The sequence below is a fragment of the Rhineura floridana genome, chromosome 6 (assembly GCF_030035675.1).
Source record: "Rhineura floridana isolate rRhiFlo1 chromosome 6, rRhiFlo1.hap2, whole genome shotgun sequence".
NCBI lineage: Eukaryota > Metazoa > Chordata > Lepidosauria > Squamata > Rhineuridae > Rhineura > Rhineura floridana.
The window spans coordinates 108,912,174-108,931,066 of record NC_084485.1 but is presented as its reverse complement, the minus strand read 5'-3'; the positions used below and the strand labels follow the sequence as shown (position 1 = coordinate 108,931,066).

The 18,893-nt window shown below is 39.8% G+C and overlaps 1 protein-coding gene and 2 non-coding genes across 8 annotated transcripts in view; all 3 read right to left on the bottom strand.

Annotated features, from left to right (window-relative positions):
• RABGGTB (Rab geranylgeranyltransferase subunit beta) overlaps positions 1–18,893 on the bottom strand; it is a 33,481-nt gene that overhangs the window by 7,032 nt on the left and 7,556 nt on the right. For all 6 annotated transcript variants that reach the window (XR_009763579.1, XM_061633453.1, XM_061633454.1 and 3 more), the window contains 4 exons: positions 18,036–18,141; positions 15,358–15,410; positions 2,774–2,884; positions 1,257–1,382 (listed from right to left, as the gene is read on the bottom strand). Coding sequence is in view for 5 of the 6 variants with exons in the window: in XM_061633453.1 (XP_061489437.1) it covers positions 1,257–1,382; positions 2,774–2,884; positions 15,358–15,410; positions 18,036–18,141 (396 nt within the window). In the remaining variant the exon portion in view is untranslated. The remainder of the gene's footprint in view (positions 1–1,256; positions 1,383–2,773; positions 2,885–15,357; positions 15,411–18,035; positions 18,142–18,893) is intronic.
• Positions 17,818–17,900, bottom strand: LOC133388219 (small nucleolar RNA SNORD45). Its single transcript, XR_009763698.1, has one exon. It is a non-coding gene; the product is annotated as a small nucleolar RNA SNORD45 (small nucleolar RNA).
• On the bottom strand, positions 18,312–18,396 carry LOC133388218 (small nucleolar RNA SNORD45). Its single transcript, XR_009763697.1, has one exon. It is a non-coding gene; the product is annotated as a small nucleolar RNA SNORD45 (small nucleolar RNA).

The window sequence follows — 18,893 nt, the reverse complement described above, 5'->3', positions numbered from 1 at the left end:
GCTTGACAAAGAATTACAGACACAGAAACCCGAAGTACTTCTTATTTCAACAAGGGGCCCCAAAATGCTTTGGGCACTGATCTGTTTACATATTCACCATTAGTAGTTAATGTTCTTCTTGCCTTTTATAGTGTATACTCATCACGAACCACTGAAGAAGACTGTCAAAATGCATCTGGCTATGGTATACATTGTGCATTCTATGGGCATTGATTTATGTACATTGGCCACTGTTTACAAGTTGCCCTTGATTTCCACACTGATATTGTCTTGATTATATTATATATTTTGTATTTTTTTGTGTTTGGGCACTGATCTGTTTACATATTCTTTGGCCATCTTTTTAATACTATATGAGAACACTGTTTATATATATTAAATTTTTGATATTATTTTATAATAATGCATTTTATGTCTGTACCTTAATTTTGTTTTGGAGCACTGTTTTTGCGTTAAGGTAGATTTTAACTTCACAGTTCTTGTTTTAGTTGGATACAACCCACAGTGTAAAAACAAATCTGTTCAATATATTTGAGGAAGACTATTCCTTTTCAGTAGAATTATAAGCAATTTTCTATGCGCACAACTAAACTTAAACTGTCCTAAGATATGGAGCACTACATTTATGATGCCCTTAATTAAATGAGTTAAGATAGTGGACTAAAAATACAAACTAAAACCAAGTCTCAAATCCAACTGTCATGCTATACTCTTAAAAAAGAATTGTGAAATACCCTTTCACTACCATGCTGTTTTCCAGGTATTCAACTACTAGAAGTAAAAATGTTTCACAATGTTTACCTAAAGCACTGGCACAAACAAAAGATTTTTTGAGTGCAGCCCCCCCAGCTTGCACTGAGTAGAAAATTGGCATAAGTGAGAAAGAGTATTGTCCTTATTCATAACCCATAAATAAAACTGGATATATAGGTCTGAAGGCTTTTTATTTTAGTGCTAACAGGATTATTTATGTGCATGAAATAACTGGTTTGTGAAACATGATCCGGAATGTAATACACATACGAACTGTCTTTCAATGCATTTATTTGTAGCAGAATTTTTGTTGAATTATGGTACTGCTTTTTAAATTGTATATATTAAGAAGGTTGTGAAAGAGAAATCTGATTTTACAGACAATAAGCAAAATTAAAAGTGTAATATAAAAAACACGAAATCACTCTTCTTATCCCACTTATTCTCCCCCAACATGGCAGCTCCCTCCCCTATATTTTATAATATAAAATATAACTTAATACCTTCTCTGGCCTTCCATTAAGGCCGCCAGATGGCAATTGACGTTCACAAAGCCACCAGCCTAGCAGATCAGCATTCATTTGGTGCAACTGACCAGTTATGGCCAGGAATCCTGTGCAACAATAGATCTAAAATTACAGATATAAAGTTCATGTCTATTTAAAAATATAGCTACTCAGGTAAAAAAGATTACAATGTAGTATCCTAACCTGTGCAATAAGAAATGGTTTACTTAAGAAAATATGATCAATATATCTTTCATTAATAAGATTTTCAATCAAAATTTATTTTTTTTAGAAGTATGAAGCTGGCTTAACTCACAAAAGACCTCAGATGGGACACAATTAAAAATATACATCAGTTAGCAAGATAATGGCCTATTCCACATGCAACTTTAAACCATAGTTTAGTTCTATAAGGACAATCTACAACAAGCCTTGGGCTCACACACTCTCCTTACCACTTGTCCTTTGGCATGGCCACTAGGAGATCAGAAGCTTCTGCATCTCTTTTCAGTTAGCACAGTTTAGTGTTACATTTGAAACCTCAGCTGTGCTTAATTATATAACTGAAGTTGGTGAAAACACACCAGTATTATAAACTAATTTCAAACCATGAGGTTACCATAGTTAAGAGTAATCACAGTGTGCTAAGATTCAAATGTCACAATAGGCTGTGGTAAATGCGTCCAAGCACCTCCTCGTGGCAATGCCAGAAGACAGGTAAGTGCAAGAGATGAGGCTTACTGTGGCTAATGCTAACTACATGTTTAGTGTTGCATGCAAACACAGCCATTGCATTTATTCACACTGCTGCAGAGTCATGCTTAAGAATACAGAATGTGGCATAAGAGTACAAACATCACTGCTGCATCAATAGATGGTCCTGTGGCAAAAGTTGTTTCGACCATGGAAGGATGGATTACTCTCAGGCTCAACGCATGACGCCTTATGTACAAAGTCCCTTACTTGCCAATCAGACAATCCTATTTCGGCCGCTGCACCATCTCCAATGCTAAAGCAGACAGGATCCTAAAAAGAGTTCCTCCTCCAGCTTAATACTTAATTTTGCAACCTTTAACCTTGTTTTCAAAGGTGACTGTAAAATATTTATAATTTTACTTATTAAGCAGCTTATCTGAATATCAAACTATTCTGAGTTCAGCTCTCCTATTTCGGACTCCAGTTCCTAACTTCTATCCAAATAATAAATAAAAAATATTTAGCACCATGGGAACCAAGACGGAAATCTCTACAAATCACACGTTTGCTTCCTCTATCCCAGCTTGAAAATGCACCATTTACAAGTTCTCTCCCATTTGTAGGCATACTTGGGAAAATAAGTACAGAACCTCATTGTACAGAACCTATGGTAACTTAAAAGATTTGAAGACATGTCTGACATTTGCGGAGGTGACAAATGCTTGAATTAAAAAAAAAGAGCCTAAACAGAGACTAGTATATAAGAGTCAACGAGCATTAAGAATCTGTTGCAAGGTTTAACAAGCATCACAACTTACCTGTCCTGCATGAGATTCAGATCCTGGTCTACAACCAAATCCTCCATCAAAGTTCATGCAGGACAACACAAATTCTACAGCTTTGTTCACATCAATTGCATCCAGTTTTCCCTGAAAAACAGTAAACGTGTAATTTGCTCCATTTTAATACCAAAGAGATTTTACTAATGCTGTCCCTTTAATATACCTCTGTAAAAAAGTCATTACCCACAGCAATTTCCACTTGGATGACACAGAAAAATCAATTTTCCAAAATGGCTGCTGGCAATCATCCTGCAGCACCCACCATCCATAAACTTTATGTTAAACTGTATGTTTTTGGACATTTCAGCAGCAGCTATAATATAGTATTACTAAAAGATAATAGTGCCAATAGTCAAAATATGTAGAGAAAAATAAGGAACTAAAAGCATACACCCCAAAATGATATATCTACACCTATAGGGTGGTGTCCTCTATAGAACAGCTTTCAATCACATCTGGTCCAATACTATGGATAAGGGACTGGGGTGTGCACCCCAAAGTAAGCTTTAGGCTGCTCCAAATGATGTTCCAAACATGTCCAGCATTCCCTATGTCACACAGTCATATCTCACCCAACACATTGCTTGAGCAGAAGACATTCGCAAGTGTATGGGCCCAAGCCAGTATCAGAGAAATAAGGAACTGTGGATGTGCACCCCAAAATAATCTTTGTGCCACCCAAATAATACACTCAAATCTCCAGGAGTGAGGTTATACATATTTTGGCAATCACTGGTGTGAAACCATGCACCTGTCTGGGTCTTGCACCCAAACAAAGCACTGGGACTGACGTGACTATGCCATTTTGTAGAGGACCCAGTCCTAGAGATGTGGATGTAGGATGTGATAGCACAAAGTTTAATTTTGGACGTATACCCTCAGTTCCTTATTCTCTTCTATATGTTTTAGCTATTATTGGCATAGGGGTATTGTCCTTGATGGTGTCTTTTTTAAAAACTATTTTTATTGAATTTTACATTTCTGTAATACAACAATACTTTAATACAATACACTTACAATGATGGCTCTTAGTAATTAAACTTAAAATTATTAAAACAGTATCTAAACCATATCCCTCCCCTCCCCCCCAGCAATGACATAATTTTTAAATAGATTCTATTAATCTATCAACCTGAGTAAAGTATTTTAAAAGGAAAATTTTTGTATGATTAAAAAAAAAACTTAGTTTAGGCATTCTAACTGGCCGCCTACTGTGTTGGTGGTGCCCATCCCTGTGTTGTTTGGCTTACATATAATATGAAGGGGTACCAGGAGTCTATCAAGGTTTCTCTCTTCAACTTACCCCTAGCTTGTCAGAGTTTGGAGGTTAATTTCCCCGTAAGTGCTATGTGCCAAACTTTTTGTAATTAGTATTGTAGCACCCTTTAGATCTTTCCAATGCTTAGCAATTGTGAGACAAGCTACCATAAGTAGCTGACTTATCAAATTCTTACACTGTATAGCCTTATTTGAGTCTAGAAATAAACTCAAAATAGCAAGATGTTTGGTTAACATCTTGGTTATTTGCTTAATTTCTTTAAATATAGCATCCCAGAAAGTTTGCAATTTTCCACAAGCCCACCATATATGGTGGTGCACGCCAACTGAATCATATCCCCTCCAGCACTTGGGAGAGAGGATGTGATTCACTTGTGATAAATGCAGTGGTGTGACATACCATTGGTGAGCTATTTTTAACATTGTTTCTAGAACCTGGTGACAGGAAATGGGCCCCAAACTTTTAATCGAAAGTTGTTCCCAGTCTCTCCCATCAAGCTCCATTGACCAATCTCCTTCCCATTGACATATGAGTCCTATTAACTGGTCTGGTCCCGTATCTAAAAGCATGCTATAGTTTGGAGGTAATCCCTTTTTCTCCATTATGTGTTGCCATTATTTTATTTTCAAAAGTCGATAGATTAGAAGGCTTAGGTATAAGTCGTTGTGACCACTGACCCCAGACCTTGAGTAGGATGGCTATAAAAGGGCTTTTGTTGACTTGCATTATTTTGTTTGCCTTTGATCTAAGAAACCACATTCCCAGTGGAATACCTTGTATTTCTATATTTTCCAGTTGAGTCCATTTTTTAGATTTGTCATCTATTATCGATTGCACTAAATGATATGACTGGCATCAAACTAAAATTTTATATGAGGGATTCCCCATCCCCCTTTATTAGATTTGCAAAATGATTTTTTATCCTGGGTGGATTTTTTCCCCAAAAATGAAATGATTTAACTCTTTTTGCCAAATTTTGAGTTGTTTTCCATTTACATAAGACTGGAAGTGCATGAAAAAGAAATGCTAATTTAGGTAGAACATTCATTTTTATTGTAGCTATGCGGGCAGATAATGAAAGTTTTAATTTGGTCCACCGATTCGTATCTGCCTTTATGGTATTCCATAAGGGTCTGTAATTTGCCAAAAATAATCTGTTCAAATTTTTATGTATTTGTATGCCTAAGTACCTCAACTGTCTTGGACTTAAACATATCCCCAAGACAGATGAGAATTGTCTCTGGACTGCGGGAGGAATGTGAAAACACAGTGCCTCAGATTTTTTAAGATTCACCCGAAGTCCAGAGACATTTGCAAAGGTTTCCAGAGCGCCCTAAATATGGGGTGTGGCCTCTGGTGGATTTGTAATAAGTAAAGCTGTATCATCTGCATACATACTAACTGTTTCATTTCCAATTCTAACTATTTCTTTATTATTTGTTACATTTATACTTTTATACTATTTATACTATTATTCCATAGATGCTGTACCATCGGTTCTATTGCTAGGAGAAATAGAAGATGGACATTCTTGTTTGGTACCCTGGCTTATGTCGATATAAAGCGAGTCTAATCTGTTGACTTTGTTGCAGGACTGTTATAAATTCATGGCCAACATTCATTGCTTGCGTTACTGAAATTTAATAAAGGCCAGCGTACACAATCAAATGCTTTGAAAATATTTAAAGATAAAAAAGCTAAGGGAAGTTGAATAGTTTTACAATAATTGATTAAATTTAGAATTCTTCTTATAGGATCAGGAATTTGTCTATTTGGTACAAATCCAATTTGGTCTGAATGGATCAATAGCTGAATTATGTACTTCAATCTGTTAGCTATAACTGTGGTAAGTATTTTGTAATCTGTGTTCAGCAATGCTAAGGGTCTATATGAATATGTCAGTTGAGAATAGGGTTTTAAAAGAACTACAATTTTGGATTGTGTCCATGTCTGTGGAAATGGGTCACCTTGGAGTATAGAAAGAGTAAGAGAGTTTTAGTAACTGTGGAATCAAGATTGATCTGTATATTTTGTAAAATTCATTAGTGAACCCATCAGGGCCTGGTGTTTTATTTGTCTTAAGCAATTTAATTACAATTACAATTTCCTCCATGCTGATATCCACCACTAATGATCTTTCATTTGCTTCTGACAAAGTTTTGAGTTTTGCTTCTTGTATATATTTCTCGGTTTTTTCTAAGTCTACACCACTGCTTTGATATAAGTTCTTTAAAAAGGTGGTAAATGTTTCTCCAATTTCTGTTGAACCATCATTCTTTTGTATTGTAGTTATCATGCGTTTTCTATGTTTTTGCCTAATCCTATTTGCCAATAATCGTGATTCTCCTGTTCCAAACTCATAGAATCTTTGTTTAGTATACAGCATGTTAAAGTTTTATTAACTTCCAAAAGGTCTAATTCTTTGTGTTTTATTTCTGTTTATAAATTTGTTTAGAGCCTTATTTCCCATATTTTTGAAATAAAATTTTACTCTCACTACTTATTAATTTGCAAATTATGTCTGGTTTTAATTTCATGTAATTTCTTTATGCAAATTCCCCTTATTACTGCTTTCATAGCTTCCCATTGTGTTCTAACTGGCATTCCTGGAGTGTCATTTTCTTTGAAGTAATTATTTAAAGCATTCTGAATCCCTTCCCTGCTTGTCTGCGTAGTGAGTAATATGGGGCTCAGTTTCCAGTCAAAGGGTCTCCTGATAGATTGTGTACAATCCATAGTTATTGAGACTGGGGCATGATCTGTAATTCTTATTGCTCCTACTTCTACTTTCATTGAAGATGGGAGTAAATCTGCTGTGATGAGGATGCTGTCCAACCTGGAGTGAGACTGAGAGGTCATTGAGAAAAAGGTGAAGCCCATGTGTCTTTTAAATTAAACTTTTTAAGGATGGTTTTTGTTTGTTCTGAGAAAGCAAAGATTGTTTATCACATTTTTCCCAGGTAATTTCTTTTGTTCAAAAGAGGTCACGCCTCTAAGATTGATGTTGAAGTCACCTCCTATTATCGATCATCCTTTTTGAAATGTTTTAAGTTTTCTAAAAAAGGTGGATAAGAATTTAATTTGTCCTTTATTAGGTGCATAAATTGTGCCAATTGTATAATATTCTGTACCATTAAACAATCCCTTTATTAACAGGAAACGACCTCATGGGTCTTTCCATATCTTTTCTACTACAAAGGGGAAATTTGTTTTAAAAATAGCCACTCCTCTTGCTTTTGAAGTGGCTGATGCTACATATTTATCCCCAAATTATCTACGATAGAGTCTTTACTCAATTTTTGATTTTATGTATCTCCTGTAAAATAGTCACTGCAGGGTGCATTTTTCTAATATTGGAAATTATTCTCTTTCTCTTTATTACATTTCCCAAACCTTTTACATTTAAAGTACTATTTTTAAACCATTTTTTCTCCCATGGAAAACAGAATTTTGATAACTAATGTTTTATGAATACCTAGACTAAAATATAATAAATTCTTTCCCTTGAAATATCGCCATTGCCTCCAAAGCCCCTTCCTCACCAACTTTTCCTCTTACAACCTTTGCCATGACAAAACAATTACCTACTAAATAATGTGGGGTCTGCCTGAAGCAGTCCAGTTAATCTGCTGAAACTGCACCCACACCAGTCGGTGTGAGACTCTGGTTTTTACCCGGTGTGTTATCACACTGTCTCCTGCAGGGGGAAACCACTAATGCATACAGTAGGGCCTGCTTTTCGGCGTTCCGCTTCTCCGCGTTCCAGTAATATGGCAGTTTTCCCCAGGTAGTATGATTGTGCATGTGATAGAGTGCATTGGAACTGGGGCTGTCACTGTTGTTTCTTTGTACCCAGCTTCTTTGTCTTCTCCTCCCTCCTCTTTCACCTTTAGTGTTTTCTGTTTTTTGGTTGGGTTGTTTTGGGGGTGGTTCTTTTCAGTTGGGTGCTTCTACCCCTTTTTTCCTTCTACCTGGCCGTTTCCCTGCCTGTCCTCGTTTTTGGGGACAGCGGAGGCTGCTACTGCCACCTCTGGGAACAATGGAGGCTGTTTCCCTGCCTGATCCTCGTAATCAACTTGAAGGCACATAACAACAACAGTTCATGATCTGTACCGCAGTCTGCTCCTGGTCTTGTTTTTGCAGAAAGTATGGAACTTCTCCATTTTCTGTTTCCAATTATATAATCAATTTGATTCCTATATTGACCATCTGGTGATGTCCACGTGTACAGTCGTCTTTTTGGTTGCTCAAACAATGTCTTGTCAAGAAACAAATCATTGGCTTCACAGAATTCAATGTCTTTCTCCTGCTTCATTTCTTGTCTCCTAAGCCCCATTTCCCCACAATTCCTAGTTCTTTTCTGTTCCCTACTTTTGCATTCCAGTCCCCCATGATTATCATCATATCTTGTTTTGGTGTGTGATCAATTTCCTCCTCTACTTCTGCGTAAAATCTCTCCAATTCTTCTGCATTTGACGTTGGAGCATTGATTTGTATGTTTATGTTGATAGGTTTCCAGTTTAATCTCATTGATATACCGTATATTCCGGCATATAAGACGACTTTTTAACCCCAGAAAATCTTCTCCAAAGTCGGGTGTCGTCTTATACGCCGGGTGTCGTCTTATACGCCGGAATATACGGGTACTTCGCCAACTGAGGCATTGCTGTCTTCTACAAGAAACAAAAGTGGGCGGGCCGAGGAAGGGCTCCCAAACTGACCCCGGAGACGCTTGGCGGGCACGTGAATCTAAAACATTAAGTCTACGGCTGCAAACGCCGCTGGAGTATCGCCGCGCCTTACACCCTACGGGTGGCGCAGTGGTCCAAACACAACTAAGGGAGGAAGAAGCCAGCCAAGGAAGGAAGGAAAGGAAGGAGCGGAAGTGGTTCGCGCGCCTGCGCGTAGGAGGCAGGGGGGGCAGCTTGCGGCTGCCTGTGGTAGGGAGTTAAAAAAAAAACCAACCACAAACCGGCTCGCCGCTGTGAGGAAAAAAGCACCGGGTGCCTTGGGCGGCGGTGGCGGAGCCTTCTCCTCCTCCTCCTCCCCGCTTCGGCCATGAGCGTCGCAGCGCTGGTTTCTCCCGCGCTGCCTCCGCCCCCCGCCGCTGCCGCCTCCGCTGCACTGCCCGCCAGCACGGGCCCCACTGCCGCCGCCGAGAGCTTCGAGGAGGAGGAGCTGGACAGCCCCGCCGATGAAGAGGATGGAGAGCGTAGCGGCCGCGCGCAGGATTCTGACGAAGGTGAGGCTTTCTCCTTGTCTCTTTCCTGCCGATGACCGGTGGCCCCGATCCGGTGTCGCGCCGGCCTTCTCGGGCCGAGTTCTACCGGGCTTGCTGCCCGAGTCAGTGTGCCTGCGGGGGTGCCGTTCGGCCCTGCTTCGTCCTGACTCGAGAGTAGCCCCATGGAAACTAGTAGAGGTAGCTGGCTTAGTTGCACCAATTTCAGTGGGTCTCTTCTGAGTAGCGTCGGATGCAGCCCTAAGCACCGCCCGGTACCATTGGGTTTACTCTTGAGTCAGTGCGCACATAGGATTTTATCCAGTGTTAGTTCTACCCAGAGTAGACCTACTGAAACCAATGGGGCCTGTCTAACTGAGGCCCTTCAGTTGGTTTATGCCAAGTAAGGGCCGAACCCAGGAAAGTCTTCTCAAAAGTTGGGGGTCGTCTTATACGCCCAGTCGTCTTATACGCCGGAATATACGGTAACTCGGTCAGACCTTGCGTTGTAGCTCCTAATTGCTTTTGCTACATCACTTCTCACTATTAAAGCAATTCCATTTCTCCTTGATTTCTTGTTTCCTGCGTAAAACATTTTGTAGTTGCCTGATTGAAAATGTCCCATTCCTGTCCATTTTAATTCACTCACGCCAAGTATTGTAAAGTTGATACGCTCCATTTCTTGCTTGACAATTTCTAACTTTCCTTATCTCCTATCTCTTCTTTCTCTTTGATAGCAGATACCCCAACTGCAAGTTCTTCTCTTAGTTGGGGTACGTCTTGTTTGCTGGCTCTTATATTGTCTACAGTTGGGTGGCTGTGCGTCTCTTTTCTCTCCTTTAGATCTGTTGTTTTGTCTACCGGACAAAACTGTTTTTCCTTTAGTCTGCTTCTTAATAAATCAAGTCTATTCAAAGTCTCTGCCTGGTCAACAGTAGGCAACATCCAAAATGAATTTAGTAAAGCTTTATCCTCTGCATCAAAGGTTTCAGCACTTCGGATGGAGGCTTGTTGTAGGCTGCAGGTGGGGACTGAATCTCTCAAATATAATCCCTGGGAGCTTGGTTGAGTACAAGATGAAGTAGAGTCTGGAGTCTGGTTTAAGTCAATAAGGTGTTCAGAACAGTGCATGTAAATGTTACTTTCATGATAAACAGCTAGGGCACCACATAAGGGAGCTGGGGGGGTGATTTTCAAAAAAACCTTATGATCTCTAAATTATATTTGGAAAAAGCCTCCCTGGCTCTATAGATGTAATCAGCTGTATCCCGGTCTTTAAACGTGACTATGGCCCGAACTCTAATTCCATTAAAGTATAGGTATTCAACAACAGTTATATCCTTTGGACTCAGCACTCCTGACAGCACTCTGTTTAGGATGTGTAGTGTGTGCTCCGGCTGTGTCAGTAAGCCTTTTGGTTTAGGGTAATTAACGAGTGCCAACTTTTGTGGTATTATCACTAAATAACAGCTATTTCTCATTTGTTTATCTAGCTGTGGCTCCGTACAACAGTGTATGGGGCGTGACTTGGGGAAGCAGGGATCAGCACCATACTTTCCGCATTAACACTGAGTGCATTTGCCCATGGGTCCTGCTTCTCTTCCGGCTTAGGTGCCTTATTTACTCTATTTTCTGATTAATGTTCACCCCCGACTTCTTCCTCACCTATTGACTGCCAACTGGCAAAATTGTTTGATCCTATTTTCTTTTTCCCCTTAGGAGCTGTCTGGGCGGTCTTATTAGGATCTGGGTTTATGCTGCTGTCTAGCAGTTTAACCAGCCTCTCTAAATGTTTATTCCGGTGGCCATTGGCGTTTTTCTCCTGCATTTTAATGTTTTTAATATTCTTACTTTTCTTTTGTTTTATGCACTCCTTTTAGGCCCTCTTTATTAGCATCCTTAGTATGGGTTTTGCAGTTTCTTAGTTGTTAGTTGAGTGCTGCAGCTTTCGATTTTTTTTCTCCAGGGTCCCCTCCCTGAAACTCTGTAGTTCTTGGCCATTGTTGTTAACAAATCGTTACTTTCTGAGAGGAAGATGAGACCCAATTCCTGACAGATCATGGAGAGCCCTCGCTTAATTAGGGGATCACCTTGTGCTGTTGTTTCTGTTTGAGTAGAGGTGGATTTGTATCTCAGGTTTGCTGCTGTTGCTTCTGTTTGAGTGGAAGTGGATTTGTGTCTCAGGTTTGGGACATTACCGTCGAACTCAAGGATCTGTATCAGCATATAATGGTCAATCAGATCAACCTCAGGTATGTCTTGTGGCTCAGCCACAACCATCTGTTGTAGGTCCTTTGTGGTTGGCATGTGTTCTGCTACGGCCAACTCTGAGGCTAGGTCTATCGATTGCCTAGTAAAGCTAGGCTCTTGTATTGTCCCTTTAAGATCTACTGACCAGTCCAGCGTGGTTTGCATAGGTTGCATAGATGACACTGTATCCTGATTTGACTCACACAGCTCGGTGTGATTCTCTTTCTCCCCCTCTAGCTTGAAGAACTGAGTGATTTTAAATTGCCTCCTCCGTGTTTCAGGAGGACTATTCTGCAGGTTGGGAGTAATCCCCAAGTCTCTGCACTTTTTCCTGGTGAGCATGATATTCTGCCACCCCTTAATGGGGATGTAATTAAAATAGACCTCTGAAATCTCGCCAGGAAAGCCGAGGTAAATTATGGGTCCAGATCTTCAGATTAAAGATGGGGGGAGTTCTAAGCTGGCAGTAAAGTGGATAATTTACACAACCTCTCTTGCCATAAACTGCAACAGTCCTTTTCCAATAAAGGCTTTGGCGAGAGCCTCCTCTGCTAAAGAGTCTTGGGGGGGGATGTAAAGACAAAGCCAGACCTCTCCCCAGCCAAAGTAAACTGCGAGGACTAATCTTCACGTAGAGCAGGAAACAGAAACAAACATTCAAAAGCTGAGGCAAAAACAAATCTCTCCCACACTCTGGAGTTTTAGGAGATAAATACCGGAGCGCAACAACAGTGAGCTGCAACCAACCTGGCCATCTAATGTATAAAACTTTAACAATAACATTTCTTGCTACCTTTTACCTCCCCCTTGGAGAATTCTCTCTGAAATTCAGGGAGTAAAAAGAGAAATAACTGTTGGGGACAGTTTCCCCAACATATAATTTTCCCCATTCTGCCAGCTCATAAATATTCATGTGCATGTGCACATATATTCATAATTTATACACTCCTGCATATACACATACTTTTTCACACATAATTGATACCACCCTGAAACTTGTCATTGTTTCTTAAAATGAGTTTTCTTCTTACAGTAAAGAATGAGTTTGTAAGATTAACTGGGATGCCTCCTATGTGTTTTGTAAAGCGTCTGATATTTCTTGCTGATTTTCTCTCTCTTCCACTGCATTAAGTCATTTGCAAGTTGCTTTTCCTGATCGTTTTCTTTCCCATTCTTCCTCTTTGTGTTGGTGTCTCCTTTCCTCTTCTTCTTCTCCTCCCCCCGATATCAGATTCAGATCCTTAGGTCTTTCTATGTTGCAGGTTTGTAGAACTGATACAGCTTCTTGTGTTGTAGATGCTAAAAACATTTGTCCATTCCATGGGACGATCAGACGAAAAGGAAAGCCTCATCTATAACGAATGCCTGCCTTTTGCAGCAGTGTTGTGATGGGGTAAAGTTCCCTGTGTTTTCTCAAAGTTTCATGACATAAGTCCTGAAGGACCATTATTGATTTTCCTTCAAAGGGTAAGTCTTTCAGTTTTTTTGCAGGGGTTTTGGTCAGGAACTCTTCTTTTTTTTTACGTACCATGCAAAGCAAAGTATTATGTGTCACGGTGGAGCTGGGTCTTTGGGTATTATAGTTAGTTCACAGTTGCCTCTTTTGAGGTCATCAGCTGTTATTTCAAAGTCAGGTATAGTTGAGGCAAGCCGTCCCACGATGAAAGATGCCATTGAATGTGAGTGTTCTTCTGCATTTTCTTTAATTGCATGAAATCTCAGCTTTGTTCTACAGCTGTGGTTTTCCAGATCTTCCAGTCTGTTTTTAAGGTTTTTATTGTTTCAGAAATAAAATGTCTTCTGAATATGTTAGACCCATGTCCATTGCTTCTGAGGCCGTGGTGGCGATTTCTCCCATCTGGAAGTTCAGTGTTTCCAATTTATCATCTATAGGTCTTATTGCTGCCGTCCAACTCTTTCTAACTTTTGCTCCAAAGTTCCTAGTTGTAATGTCAGTTCTTCCTTGAAGTTGGAGTTGCTTTGTCCCCCATCTCCATAAGATGTTTGCACTGATTTTGAGTGACCGGGCGCCATGTTGTCTGCTAAAGGCCTTTTAGTTAAGTTAGAGCTATCCAGCTCAATCAGACGAAAATATCCTTCCAACATACCTTCTTTGGTCCTTGGGTAGGAAGACATCCTAGCAGCCAGACAGATTGATATTTGTGGATTTTAGTGGCTAGGTTTTAAGAATGGGTTTTTTTCACTCTAGGGGGGAGAGGTGCTCAGAGATTAAGCAACCATATTGTGGCTCATCCAGCCATGCTCCTGCTTCACAGTGTCTTGTGCCCAAATGAATAATTGAGTTAGATAGAATTCAATACTAATTTGTGGAGAGCACCCTCCTGGATGTATGCATGTATCATTTACGGTGGCCTAGAGCACATTTTTGGATGTACACCCCAGTTCCTTATTCTTTTCTACATACTTCAGCTATTATTGGCATTATTACATATTAAATTGTATTGGTCATTATTGATTGGCATACATTTTACATTTTATAGATGTAAGTGCCATGGCTGGTGACCATTTTGGGAAATGGGATTCTACAGACACATGCTAAGCTGCACACATCCACCCAAATGTTTTCATTCCAAACGATGGCCTCATTCACAAGCAATGCTAAGCCAAACCACAGCTTAGTATGAACAAGCAACATGCAGCTTCTGGAGAGGAGATCATGGCCACTTTGCTCCTCCTCCATCCATTCTGTTGCTGCGTTGTGCCAAGCCAAGCCATGGTTTGCCTTAGATTGTTATCTGAACACAGGTTGGTTTGGCTCTCTGACAGCCCATGAGCTGTAAATGATAAGACAAAGCTTGGTTATAGCTCATGGTTTATCTGGACAGCTAAACCACGAGCCCCGGTTTGAACACCACACTAAGTCAAACAACGGGTTGGCTTAGCACAGCAATAGAACAACTGGAGCAGATGCAAAGCAGCCACAATCTCCTTTCCAGAAGCCTGCACATTTGTTGTTTCATTCTTAGTTATGGTTTGGCTTAGCATTATCCAAGTAAAAATTGCTATCAGCATTGATTTTCCACACAGGCATCTATTACAGGGACAAGGATATACTAGCAAATCCAACCCTCAAAGCAGTTTCTTAGAAAACTGGCAGATGAACCTAAGACTATCAATTGTTTTCTACAGGTCATGACAAACAGTTTCCCAATCCTTTTCCTGCCTAGGGCTCCTTACCCAATATGCAGGCTACTTGATACACTTGGAGGGAAGGAAGCTTCCTCTCACAATACTTCACAAGGGGACAAGCATAGCAGACATCTCACAGTGCATTTCCATAGCTCAGTGCTCTGTTATCTACCAAATTCTTCTTTTGACATGAAATACGTCTCCCATATAATGAACCCTGGTACACAGAAGATGAATAGTGTTATCCAAAGTGCACTTTAGAAGGGCAGCTTGAGAATGACCACAGTGCACCACACCCTGAAGACCTGAATTCCTTGCATACTAGATATTTTGGAGTAGGAAAATTTAGAATGTGATGCAGTGTCATTTGTTCATAAAAACCCTTCCTCCTGCCTTTCCATATAAATGCCCCAAGTTGCTCTTCCAACTTCCTGTCCAATGTAAACATGCTGACTTGGTTTGTACAGCACAGTCATCACGCCATGGGTACTCCAGCTACTGTTTACAACTCTGGAAGCATTTCAAGTTGCTAGCTTGCTTGTGATATTCTGAAGAGCTTCCTATCTCCAAGTAAACAAAATATAGCTTATCTGACAGTCTTCTTTGTCCACAACAATTTATGTGTGTATTTCGAAATCAACTGCCGCTGATGAAAGGACTTACCAGGAGGGCTAACGTTGCTACAGCACAAAAGGAAAACCTTGTATCTATTTCTCCTGCAGAAGAAATAAACTAAGTGTTGATCCTGACAAAGCATTTAGGAAATAATGTAATGCATAAACAGATGCAAAGATATTTTTAATGGAAGCATTCCCTTGTTTCTATTTTCTTATTTTTTTCTTATTTGCATTAGCTATAAGCCATTGCAACTGAAATTAAATGTATACAATAAAAGCAATAAAAAGCAAATGTACAGCTTGATCAGATTTCCTGCTAGGATTCTAACATTTCTATAAGATACCAATCAGTAAAATTGATAAAACCACGATCCAACATAAGAGTGCCTGGATGGGAAGGAATAAACTGAAACTGAACCCTGACAAAACCGAGGTACTGTTCATGGGAGACAAGGGAAGGTTAGGGGACTTGGACCTGGTGCTCAATGGGGTACAACTGCCCCTAAAAGACCAGGTCCGCAGCCTTGGGGTCATTCTTGACTCCCAACTGTCCATGGAGCTCAGGTTTCGGCTGTGAGCCGGGCAGCACTGTATCAACTCCATCTGATATGGAGGCTACGCCCCTACCTTCCCAATCATCTGCCCCCATCAGTGGTACATGCCCTGGTCTCCTCTCTCCTTGACTACTATAATGCGCTCTACATAGGGCTACCCTTGAAAATGGTCCGGAAGCTGCAACTGGTACAGAATGCGGCGGTGCGCCTGATTAAAGGCAGCCGCCGGCAAGATCACGTAACTCCAGTGCTCAAAGAGTTGCACTGGCTACCAGTTGCACCCAATTCAAGGTGTTGGTTTTGACCTTTAAATCCCTACACGGTTTCGGCCCAGCCTATCTGAAGGAGCACCTCCAGCATCATCAGCTATGCCGCCTAACAAGATCGGCCACAAAAGACCTTCTCTCTATCTCACCAGTCAAAACAGCTAGACTGGTGAGGACCAGAGACAGGGCTTTTTCAATTGTGGCCCCCACCCTATGGAACTCCCTGCCAAATGATCTCCGCCAGGCCCCCTCTACAATGAGTTTCCACCGGGCCATGAAGACCTGGCTCTTCAGGCAGGCCTTTGGGGTGGGCTAGATTTTAACATCATTGCTTTTAGATTTTAATGTTATTGTATTGATGTGTCATTTTGTGCTATTTTGCTTATTTTGTATGTCGCCCAGAGTGACTGGTTAGCCAGCCAGATGGGCGACTAAGAAATCCAATAAATAAGTAGAACTAACAACTAATAAAAAAGGAATTGTAACGGATTAAAACTTACGGTACCATTATAGATCTTATTCTAATGGCACCTGCTAAAAATTTTGCAGACATTTCTGTCACCCTCTGTTCTTGGTTTGCAAGAAGAAAAACCACGTAGAAGCTGGTTGGATGCCCTGGAAAGGGTGACAACATTGGGATAATTAGCTCATTCCTCAAATCTCTCTAGAAAGAGCAGAATAGCAGTACATGGGCTACTCTTTCAGCACTGCCGTCTCCGCATGGGCACAGACGGTTTTGCAATGGAATTCTTTTAAAATGCCCTCTAATACAGCTGATGGTAGTATGTTCAGTCTTGTTTTAGTAAAAGCTCTTCCGTATTTAGAGATTGTTAAATTTTGTAAATAAGGGGCGGGGGTGTTAAGATAGCTGAGTGGGAAGCTGTTGTACCACGGGCAGAATTTTCTTACTGAAGCCAAATTACTTTGTTGTTCGATATCGTAAAGGCACTGTTTAATAAGAGCTCTTGCATTACTAACCCCTAAAGTAAGTAATTGGTGTGGGGATAAGCCATAAGAGCAGTCTTGAAAGATTACTTTCAATAAATATCTGTTATGCAGCAAGTCACCTACAGAAACAATTATGTAGTGATATGGAGTTAGCTTCCCAAGCAGTTCTTTTCAACTTAAAATATTTTAACAAATTCTTAGTGTACTTTCTTAAACACCTTGTATTAGCCTACCCAGCAATACTTTTGGTCTTCAGTTCAAAGCCAGAGTAAAACAAGTAGAAAAGCAAAGAAAAAGTTTTGGGTCGTGGAAATCTTATGATTTTGAAGTAACAGAATTAAGCAATAGTGCAGCCATTCAGCTGTTGTACCTTGATCTCAAGTCTAGCCTTTTGTATAACACACATTAGCATAAGCATCCACATTTACTTTATACAATCCAGAATACACATTTTCTTGACATAATCTTTGTAACAATTTTATTTAAACATCTATATATTAGCAAACTATGGCTGCAATCAGATGCCAGTTTATCTGGGAATAAGCTCCACTGAACTCAATGGTTTGCTCCTGAGTAGACAAGTAAGACAACCAACATTTGTTGTCACTATTATATTTGGCATCTGTGAAGCTATCTGTCAATAGTGGAAGTACAAGCTTGCTCTAATCATAGAACAAAGAGTAAGCTGAAAATCATGGGAACTTAAAAGCACTAAAAAGTATAAACAATATTTATACTCAGATCTCAGAGTAATTCTAGAGCTAACATGGTGACAGACATCACCTTTAGAGTCAGATATATACAAAAAATCATCACAGATCTGAGAAGCTACTGTTCAGTCAAAATTGTATATGGGAATACTACCATAATCCCTCTTAAATTGAACTTTCACACCCAGCAGGACTGTGCATTATGCAAAACAGAGAAAAGTCAATAATATACTTTAAAAATGTTACCCCATCTGTCTCCAGCAAATGATCCATCCTCTTTTTGTAAGTTCTTTACATAATTGACAATTTTATTTATATCAACAACCAGGAGACTGTCATACAGAGTTAGAATCTGCAAAAGAAAACCAGTCAAATTAAATGCTTAGTGCACTGCAGAGCTATTTCAAATTGTTTTAATTGGCAACTTACATCTTTTAACCTTTATGAAACAATCAACTTTTTATGGCAAAACTGTTTTTTCCTGATGCTATTGCACTCTTCCCCATTTTCATTAAATATTCTCAGGTCTCAGAGTAATTCTAGAGCTATTTGTTAGAACCACATCAACTTTAAATTCAGATAAATATGTCAAATCTCATCATTGACCCAAGGAACTCTGATGATGTGTCACAAGCAAACATGTTCATGCTTTTACTGCACAAAAGGAGTTCAACCATGCCCACTCCCCATCCTAATTTCTATCTACTAAGCTCAAAACCAAGTGTTTTAGGATTTGTAGAAAAAGCCTGAGATAACACTGCTTTTTAGCCAGCTACAGATGAAACTTCATTAAAAGAAAACTCAGAACTATGTAGGCCAATTTAAGGGCCAAAAGTGTGTGTGTGAGAGAGTAATCCACTAAACCCTTACTTGAAGGTGAAAGCAGTTCACCAGTGCAATGTTTGTAACATCCAATGCTTCTGTCAACACTTCTAGTCCCTTCCCTTTATTAATAGTAGCTGGACACAAAATGGGATATGTAGTTAAGTTGCATCTTTAAGACAGGATATATCCACATTGGTATTTGTTATTTAATAGTCCTACAATGTCATCAATAGCCTCAGGAAGATCAGAATAGTAAAGATATGACAAACAGTATCACTC